The following is an 11,024-nucleotide window of genomic DNA, read 5'->3' as shown; positions in this document are numbered from 1 at the left end:
TGGAGCAACTTTAGGAGAGTTATCTGAAACAACATACAAGGTATTGTGACCACATGTTTATTAACAAAAAAGACTCTTTTTGTTATAAACATGTGGTCACAAAACCGGAATAGCGCATAAATAAACATACAAGATGAAATCTGTAATATATGAGGGCTATATTACAGATTTCATAAATATCATTAAAGAAATTAGAAATAACTGTCCGGATATGCATTTTGCATCCTTTTATAACAGTTCATTAGTGATTTTAAATATTTTTAATTCGCATGTAGTTCAATTATATGACCATGTATCACTTTAAATTATGCACAGTCATTTATTCTCGAGAGGTAAACGACTTGAATTTAACCCCTTTCAACAAATGAAAGGGTTAAAAGACGAAGTTATTACTTCGATTAATTGCAATGACAAAATAAAAAGTTTATTGTCATTTTAAGCACAAAACTAATTCCGTTTTTTTTTTTTTTTGTTAAATTGTAGTATAAAACTAATCAAAAAGGTAATCAAAAGAAAAATATTTCCACTATATAAAATCTTTATTAAAATTTTTACAGGTATTGCGGTACTTTTTTTTAAAAGAAATCAACCCGACGGATTTCGGTGTTATGTTTTCTACGAAAAGTTGCTTGAAGATCTTCGTGGACATTGCACTTCCTTTGCATTTTTTAAATAACAGTTTTGATATTGGACGTATGTACACAAACATTTGCGGTGAGAAATGTTATCAATGATTGAGCGAGAAACCAACTATTTCCTCGATTTTTTTAGGTCTCGATACTGCAGGACGTCTACGACCAACACTGCCAATGTGTTTGCGAGTTTCTCCGTACAAACCAGGAGTTCTGTCACCTGAAAAAAAAAAAAAAAAAAAAAAAATTTATATGAAACAGGGTAAAGAAAGTTTATACGGGGGGTGATCTGAAACGTTCTCGGCCTAACAACGAATAAACGAATTTATAATTTTAAAATTATTTTTATTTTTCAACATAATCTAACTTAAGACTAGTAGATTTATTCCAGCATTGCCCCAGCGCCATTATCCCCTCCCTGTAGTGGTTCTCAATAAGATCTGCAAAATACTCCTGTGGGGAATATCTGGGGAATAGAGTGGATGTTCCAACAATTCATAGTACAGAGATCCCTTAATTTTCACATTGCCCAAACACTTTTGTGGGCAGGTGCATTGTCCTGATGAAAGATGATTTTTTTCTTCTGCATATGGGGTCTTTTTTCACGAATTTTTTCGTCCAGTCTGGTTAAAATATCGGAATAATATTCCCCGGTTATTGTTTTACCCTTTTCAAGATAATTAATAAACAAAATTCCTTAGCATCCCAAAACACCGATGTCACGACCTTTCCTGCTGATGACACGGACTTTGTCTTCTTTGGCGCTGAACAACCGGCTTCTGTCCACTGTTTTGACTGCTGTTTGGATTCTAGTGTATAATGGTGAATCTAAGCCTCATCCATGGTAATAAATTGACGCACAAAATCAGTTTTGTTCTTGTTAGAACGCTCCAAGCATTGTTCCGAGATTTTCATGCAAGTGCGTTTTTGATCTGCTGTGAGCAAGCGCGGCACCCATCTTGCGCAAAGCTTTTTCATTTGCAATTCTTCCTGCAAAATATAACCTACACGTTCTTTTGAAATGCCTATAGTCTCAGCAATTTCACGCAATTTGACTCGACACTCGATCAACAATTTCTGATGTTGTTACACTTTTTGGACATCCTTCACGTGGATCATCTTCAAGGCTGGTGCGGCCACGTTTAAACTCGGCAGCCCATTGCTAAATTGTCGAAAATGAATGAGAAGAATTCCCGTAATCTTTTACGAACTTCGAATGAATTTCTTTTGGCTTTAAACCTTATTTTAAAAAGAATTATATAACCGCATGATACTCAATTTTATCCATTTCAAGGGATATAAACAACACTTTTGCTTCAGACAGCTGTATAAAACAAACTATTTCTAGAATGACTTGTTATTTCACATGGATGTCTATGACAGATTTACCAGCTTAGAAAAAACAAATCTTGCCGATAGTGCTGCCATCTATGGTGGAGGACGAAAACGTTTCTGACCCTCGTAGAAAAAAAATTAGAAAAAAATAAATAAATATTAAATTTTAATTAAATAATTTAATTTTTCTATTAAAAATTAAAAAATATAAAAAAATTAAAATTAAAATTAAAAAATTAAATTTAGCTCATTTAAATTTAAATTAAATGATAATTATTTTTATGAACTTTTGAAGGAGGGCAAAGGGGAAAACATGTTGAAATTACGGAATTTATTTCAATAATTTCACTTTTGCTATCATAGAACCAAAAGAATGATTCAATTATGACAAAAAAATTAACCTTATGAACATCTTCTTGTGATTTTATTATTCTACACGTTAAATTTGATAAAACTTCAGAATCGCGTTATTGCAATTTATAATTTCAATATCCTCCTCATTTCTGAAAGGGAGGGGAAATCATAATTTTAAGATCGTGCAAGTAGATCCAGCTAATGAGTGGTGGGGGAAAGGGACAACAGATCCCTTGAAAACTAAGGGTAAAAATAATTAGTTGATACCTAGATAATGATCGCTAGAGAATAGTAACCCCTATACTTACCAGGTGGATGGGGTTCGATTTCGGATGAATCCGAGTCTGTACTGTTAGTTTTCCGTAATCTGGAGCGTAGAGATGGCAGAATTCCATTCCTATGTGGCTCTCTGTTTTGGCTCTAAAGCGAGAATAAAAGTTTCATTTTAGAAACTCAAAGATAAACTTTTTAGCGAAATGCTATATATGAGGGCGGGTGTGGAAAGTTCTGATAAACGAATAGAATACCGAATATAACAAAGACAAAGAAAAATAACAAACTATTACAGTTTGATGAAACATAGGAGTTTAAGGGTTTTAAGATATGTTCTTTCTTGTGGTCATATCAGTTACTTTAATATAATTTTTGTTCTAGGTGTTTATCACAACTTTCCAGTCCCCCCTCGTATTGTTCGTTTAGTAATGATTTGATTATGAGCTTCCATAGTTCAGTAATATGACTGACTGACTGACTGATTTTTCCTTTTCAGTCGTTTCCGAGCGAAAGTGACTTTGTAAGGCATTTCCCACAAAGTATTCCTGGTGAGATTTTTACAGGGTAGTCCACCATTGCTTCCCACCGGCATATAGCTGGGAAGTATTCATGATTGTAGTCCATGTGCGTTCAGGGGGCCGATTTGCCTGTTTGCGGGAGGAACCCCAGATAAACTGGGGAGGGAAAACCCTGCTGTGCACGCCCAAGACCGGCTAACTTGGCTATGGCTGAGTAAGATCCTTAAGCTCCTCACGTCGTAGACGGGAATCGAACCTAGGACACTCCTTCTCCAGGCATATGGTTGCGAATCGCAAAAGCCACTAGGCTAACCGCGCTGCAGTTAGCCTAGTGGCTTTGCGGACGCAGTCGATATAGACGAAGCCATTTGGTTGGAAAGACCAGGGTTCGAATCTCATCTAGGAAGTGAAAAACTTTTATCAAGGCTTTTCAAATGAAGGTTAGTTAGCCGGTCCATATTGAAGGGATTTTCTTCCCGGAAACTGGTTTTTCTTTCCGCTATTGCTTGTGGTCTATTGACACAAGCAATTTACGGACAAAGATAGATATAGAGCTAATCACACTATCTTGGAGGTACGGTTACGAAATCCAAGGCTACTAGGAAGGTTGTGGACGCTTCATTGCCTGCTTGAGACACTGATGATAATGATGATGAAAAATTAATTGAGATTTGATTAGCCTTAAGCTCCCCGAAAGTGAATTCGGGGAGCTTAAAGGTCAAAGCTGTATAACTGAGAGGAGACCTCCACATAGCCTTTAAAGGAATGCGGAGAACCGACCAGGGCTTCTGACCTAATGACCAATCCTCACCTTCTCGTGGTGCACCCAGTTGGGTATCTACTTTGATACTAAACGAACGAGGATGGGCTGGCAATTTGGGATTTAGCCGACCAAATTGTATTCTTATTGGTTAAACCAAAATAAAAAATGATGGTACAACATGACAAAATTTCATGCCGGCTGGGGCGTCGCTCGGTTAAACAAGGCCCCCCCGTTGTTTTCGCCAGGGAACCAGGGCGAACAGCGAAAAGTCAGCTACTGGAACAAATCTGAAAACAAACCCCAACTCAACATCACACCAGAGTTAAAGATCGGTATTATCAACGTAAGAAGCCCGAATGGCAAAGAAATGGAGCTAGCTGAGGAATTAAATAAGTACCAGATCGACATAATGGGGGTGACTTAAACAAAAAAGATAAAAACTGGTGAGATCTCTCTGAGCAATAAATACAAAATGTTATATTCAGGCAATAACAATCAAGGAAAAGAAGGAGTAACCATAGTATTCAACACAAAATACGAGGCTAATCTTCTTGAATGGCAGGCAGTCTCAAGTAGAGTAATGTGGGCAAATATGAGAATGGGGAACTGGACAATGAGACTTATTTGTGCCTATGGTCCCACAGAAGGTTCTACTAAGGTAGAAGTGGAGGAATTTTTTGAGGCTTTAGAAAAAGCAACTGACACAATGAAAAAGGAAAAGTTGGTCCTTGTTGGGGATCTAAATAGCAGAGTAGGAAATGATTGTGAGACATACAAAAATATTTTGGGAAAATTTGGAGAAAAGAGAAAAGCTAATAATAATGGCAAATATCTGTTGGATTTCTGCTCAGGTAATGGACTGGTTATTACTAACACCATGTTCCAACATAAAAATGTGCACAAATTCACATGGAGAGAAGAGGCTAGGAATAAGAAAAGTCTCATTGACTATGTTATTGTTGATAGTGATGTTTTCTCCCTGGTGCAGGACACTAGAGTGTACAGAGGATTTAAAATTGGAAGTGATCACTATTTAGTCTTCAACAGGATAAAACTGAATTTCATATTGAAACGAATAACATGTAAGAAAGTTTTAAAGCGAGTAAAAGTTGAGCAGTTCTCAGATGTGAACTGTAGACTAAAATACAGAGAGATTATTGAAAAACAAGGAAAGAGTTTGAGAACAGGAATCAAACTTTGGAGATTCAGTGGCAAACTTTGAAGAAAACATTGATTGATTCTGCCAGAGAGGCATGTGATGAGGTTGTGTGCAAGTTCTTGTGCTCTTAGAGAATATAGAGACAAATGCAAGAATGCTAAACACTGTGTAAAACTAGCTAAAAAAAGTCATGGGAGGACTTTGGCAAGAATATAGAAAATAAATATCAAGAAGGTGGCAAAATATTCTGGAGGTTGTTGGAGACGCTTAAAAATGGAGGAAAGAGTGCTGTAAAAGGTGTTAGAGATGATAAAGGTGACATGAAAACAGGAGAAAAACATATCCTTCAAGTATGGAGTAATTATTTTGAAAAACTGCAAAATGAAACAAGCAGTGATGACAGCACAGTGGTAAAAACACTGACCAGGCATGCAGTCAGGAATACATATCCATACTTCATGCAGAAAAAGCCATCAAAGGCTTGAAATGTGGAAAGGCAGCAGGAGTAGATGATAATCGACCAGAAATGCTGAAGTATGGTGGTATGAAAGTCTTACAGTGGCTGCACTGCATAGTTCAGAAAGCCTGGACAGAGGGACGAATTCCCGATGATTGGAGTAGAGCTCTCATAGTACCCATATATAAAAAGGGAAATAAAACTGAATGTGAGAATTACAGAGGTATTTCCCTACTGAGTGTTCCTGGTAGGATCTATGCAAGTATACTTGAGAAACGGTTGAGAAGAATTGCGGAAGAAAAGCTTGATGAAGAACAAGCTGGATTCAGGTCAAATAGAGGCTGTCAGGATCAAATCTTCACTTTACGACAAATAGTCGAGAAAGCTTGGGAATATAACAAAGATCTGTATTTCTAAGTTTTGTCAATTTGGAAAAGTAATATGACAGGGTGCCAAGAGAGAAGCTATTCAATACGCTGCAGTTATATGGTGTCAGTGGGGCATTATATCAAGCAATACTTAGTCTTTATGTGAGTTGTAAGTCAGCATTTAGAATTGAAGGAAGTACAGGAAGATTGTTTAATGTTAAATCTGGTGTGAAACAAGGATGTACATTATCCCCTCTGTTGTTCATTATCTATATGGATCACATTATGAAGGCAAGTGGTATTAAACCTGATATCAAAATTGGAGATGTTAATGTCAGCTCTTTGCTTTATGCGAATGATGTTATACTTTTAAATAAATCCGCTAGAAGTCTGCAAGATTCTCTGACTAAATTGAATAGCTGTTGTAATAGATATGGTATGAAGGTCAGCAATAAAAAGACAAAGACAATGAAAATAGGCAGACTCATTGAAAATATCAACTGTGTTGTGAATGGAGAACCTGTGGAACAAGTAAAACATTTCAGCTATTTAGGCACGATTTTTACTGAAGATGTTAAATTAAATATAGAAATAGACAAGAGAATCAGCAAAGCTGGTTTGGTGGGAAGTCAATTGAATAAATTCATATGGAATAAGAGAGAAATTAGCCGGAACACTAAATTAGCTGTATACGAGGCAGTGTTCAAACCAGTTTTTACTTATGGATCTGAGAGCTGGGTCAGAAGTAAAACACTTGACCAAAGACTAGAGACCGCAGATATGAGAGTCCTGAGAAAGATTAGAGGCTTCATTAATACGATATTAGCATCAATGGCAATATCATATTAAAAACGAGGATATTAGGAAAGAACTTGACACTCTCAACATCCAGGAATGCGTTAGCAGAGCTAATCTCAGGTGGTATGGTCACTTAAACAGAATGGGAGAGAAAAGATTAGCAAAACAAGTGTTCTCTGCTAGGTTGGCAGGAAAAGGACCCAGAGGAAGACCAAGATATAGGTGGATTGATACGGTACAAAGTGCCTTAGACGATAGAAATATAAGATCTGATAATGTTAGAGTCTTGAGAAGTAACAGACTGATTTGGAGGAAAATTGTAGATAGGAAGTTAGTAATGATGTAAATTTTTCATGTAGTACTATCATATGCTGTACACCCCTTGAGGATACATGGCAGGAATTTGATGATGATGATGATGACGATGATGATGATGATAAAGTGAATTCATAAAATTTCACTGTAGTTACAGCTCCGATTGATATTTACTTATCATAATTTAGTCTTGAGTTTTGGGAACTGTCTCAGTTTACAGATGAATACATCATGTCGCAAAAATTCTGCAGATACTTCAGTTTTCTTAAACACTGCGCACCACCACAAGTCAAGTAGGACTTGAATGATGGTGCGCAGTATAAACAGGAGACGCATGCTAAATGACCGGAAATGGATAGGATTTGGAGTTAAGCAACTTCCAGGGAGGTGTTATTATTAAGCTTCCATCTAAACATTTCAGCCACAGCTGAAATGTTTAGAAGATAGACCCATAATGGTCCAAAGAAACCCAAGGAACAGTCAGGAAGAACATAAGCTGATACAATATAGGATGTTTTTCTTGGTTTGCAATAGGAGGAAGTAAACTCAGCAAAGGAGAGTGGCGTCTTAGCGATTTTTTTTTTGGGTGGGGGGGTAGAAAGATGGGCCAGCTGTGTCTTGAGGTCACAAAGTTCAAGATCATTAACACATCATTTAGTATATAATCATGGATATGTGTTTCTGGATGAAGTATATAATTATCACTTCATCCACAACTGTTCTATAACAGACAGTATTGTTCTCAAAAAAATGATGTTATCCGATAAATAATATTATCTTACATTTCTGCCACTAGACGAGAAGATGAATGATCAAGTGTTAGCAGATCCTTCAATATTGCTATTGGGCATTCTTGCGAAAGAAACGAAAAAGGCTGGTAGATACCGACATTATTCTTATCCTGAAGGTGACTTCTGTTGTGTGTTGGTAGCAGGTAATTGGAGGAACTTGTAGTTCCCATAACGATTTCCATTTTGATAAAGTTAGCAATGTATGGATAGAATGTGAATCCTCAAATTTTAGGGCGAGTAACAGTAATACCTTAAAAATAATATGGCGTCAAAAGCATTGTTATTTTCTTTTTTTTTTTGAGTTAAATATTTGAGCAAACATGAATAAGTAGTTCTGTCTTTCTTGTATAACGAAAAATGAAAGTCTATATTCTAGAGAACATTTGTTCCTTCGAAGGATCTCTTAAACAATTACCGGAAAAGATCAAACAAACAGTTCTACTAAATATATACGATCCAAGAATAACTCAGAAAATAATTAACCACTGTCATACAACAACCTAGACAAGAATTCCTTCTTGTGTAGGTTGTCTATTTCCGTTTAAAGGAATCTGTAAACTGGTGGCAAAATTATGAGAAAATATAAATTATTCGCTACCTACAAACCCATCTACCAAATTCATAACCTGTTACCGTCTCCAAAAGACAACCTCTCACCGTTGATGCTACCTGGCATACACAAAATACGCGTGCAACTTGCCTTACCTTACTACAGGCAAACAGGAAGATCAGTCAATATACGAATCTCCTTGAACATTAGGACCACATCAGCTAATAAAACCTCACAAATCTGGCTTAGAAAAACATGGTAAAAAACATTAGCCAAAGGACCCGATTAGGAAACACCAAACTGTTACATAGATTCATGAAAAAGAAAGTACTGAAGCCCTACCTCCTCGCCCTGACCTCCATTGTAAACGACTGCCTTGCTATTCCTAATGGGCAGGAATAGCAAGAGGCAGGTTGTTATCCTTAAGTGTATTAAATAAAATTTTAATATGAAGTTTTTTTAGTTTCAAATTATCTCATTTTAATTTTAATTTTTTTATGGGATTCCAATGTAACGCATGTACTCTACTGTTTATTTATTCATATTCTTAGTATTGTTCTCTGCTCACACTGATGATGTCTTATGATACGTAAGAGGAAATATCTGTATAGTAAATTAATTTTCACTGTGGTACACGTGTGATTCTATCGTTATTATTATTATTAAAAAAAATCAGCTAACGCCTATTTGTTCCCATATAGGGAGTAGGAGGGGCCGTTTACCCTATCTAACTTTTTGGAGATTGAGTGGGCAGTTCAATCTCCACGGGTAGCCAATCAGAGAGATAGCTGGCCCAAGGCTATCACTGCTTCATCGGTACGCAGTGAAGGCGGTAAGCTAGTGCCGCCATCTCGTGGTCCCTAACCCTAACACAATATTTTTAATGTCTGAAAATAGTGTAGGTTCGACGGTTGATTTTCTTGAGCTTACGGGACGAAAAACCCGAGTTTCCGGGAGAAAAAAACCCGCTAGCCCGTTCCAGAGATCGACTAACTCGGGAACCGATCGAAAAAAGGCTTAGAAAAATTTCCTCTAGTCGGCGACTAGATTTGAACCACGGTCAAGCATGGGGTCAAGCGCTGTAGAATGCAAACGCCATTTCTACTGAGCTACACAGACTCGATTATTATTATTATTATTATTAACATTTTACCTCCATGGAGTCTGAGACTCATCGTGGGAGGTACACACTATTGCACACAATGCTCATCCAACCGTGCTTGAAACTGATTCAACGTGTCTACATCCACAACACACTCTGGCAATTCATTCCATTCACCAACCACTCTTTATGGAAAGAACCCACTCCTCTGCTCACATCCTCCTTATACAGTTTCTAGCGATGGCCTCTTGTTCTACCTCCCTCTCCGATTCTATGAAAACTGTCATGTCTCAGGGAATGGACAGAAAGAATAAATCCTTGGACGAAAAGATCAGTCAATAGTCATCTAACTTGAGTTCAGCAGAAGAGAGGAAATCTTCCTAGATTTCTTTCTTTCTTTCTGTTTTTTATGTGATTGGAAGTATTTGTAAATTTTCATGTTTCGAATCGTGTAAGATTACTTTTTAGTTTATTTATTTATTTTTTAAGTTAAGGAAACTCAACCTTTTCCCCCCTCTCATGTATGAATATGAGCACGTATATATGAATCAATACTAGAAATACTTATGGAATTAACTATTAATCCAATTTATTTATTTATCTATTCTTATGGCAAAAGGAATACAGAACAGCTACAGGTCAATGTCCAGTCTGGAAAGCCAATCCACCTGAAATTGGCGCCGTGGGCAGTCATTCAAAATATGAGTAATCGTCTGAGCCACAGGAGAGCAATCACAATAAGGGTGATCTAACGGTAACGGCCCCCATTTATGTAGTAGGTAGCTACATCTACCCTGTTAGTTCTGATCCTGGATGACTAAATCTTCTTAGGAAGAGCAAAACAAGGGATCTTCTACCAGGAAGTCGTTTGTTGGGAGATTGTTGGACCAGTATTCTCTTCACATGTCAGGTGTTGATGGCAGGGCAGCTGAATAGAGTTCGCCCATGAACCAGAGAGGCTTTCTAGATTATAATCAACACGCTTCTAGAAAGCGTGTTGATTACAAATTACAAGGATGATTACGGGAATATACTGAATCAATTACTTAATTGGACTATGAGAATTGAAACAATCATCACTTGATTTTAAGGAGCTAGATGCTTTGCTTTCAGAAAATACAGGATGATGTATAAATCGTTTCAAAGGTCCTTCACATTTGTGCTTTTATATGTTTTTTTTCTTGCTGAGTTAGGGAAATGCTTCATAGCTGATTTCAAACATTTCATGTTTGACGTATAGCAGATTTTATGCAACGCAATTGTCTTTTTTTTTCCCCATTTAATCTCGTGTGGCATATCCAAACCATAATCTGCCAGTTCTGACTTACCATACAGATTACTGAAGATGTTAATCATATAGGTGCTTTGAAGATACAGATTAAAAATCCAGAGAAATATCAGCCAGTTCAATAAATAATTTATTTTCTTCTGGTGTTCTTAATACTGTGAAGCATTGTTATGAGCAACCAAAAAATATTGCGAGCACTATATAAAGAGCAAGATGATCAGCATACTCACAAACTGTACAAGACGTGGTCATGAAAGATGACGAGAATAGCAAGAAAGACAATCAATTTCTCTCTCTGTCTCTCTCTCTCTCTCTCTCTCT

The 11,024-nt window shown here is 36.9% G+C and overlaps 1 protein-coding gene across 1 annotated transcript in view; it reads right to left on the bottom strand.

The window, feature by feature from the left end:
• Positions 1 to 727: 727 nt before the first annotated feature.
• The window catches only part of LOC150097167 (kinesin-like protein KIF19), a 145,229-nt gene continuing 134,932 nt past the window's right edge, over positions 728 to 11,024 (bottom strand). Inside the window, exons 22-23 of the mRNA XM_090407604.1 lie at positions 2,630 to 2,741; positions 728 to 852 (exon numbers count right to left, since the gene is read on the bottom strand). Of these exons, the coding sequence (XP_090263730.1) occupies positions 728 to 852; positions 2,630 to 2,741 (237 nt within the window). The remainder of the gene's footprint in view (positions 853 to 2,629; positions 2,742 to 11,024) is intronic.

This window comes from Typopeltis vanoorti, chromosome 17 (assembly GCF_054136105.1).
Source record: "Typopeltis vanoorti isolate ZY-2024b chromosome 17, IOZ_Tvanoo_1.0, whole genome shotgun sequence".
NCBI classification, from domain to species: domain Eukaryota; kingdom Metazoa; phylum Arthropoda; class Arachnida; order Uropygi; family Thelyphonidae; genus Typopeltis; species Typopeltis vanoorti.
The sequence above is the reverse complement of the archived record's forward strand: the minus strand, read 5'-3'. Positions and strand labels throughout refer to the sequence as shown.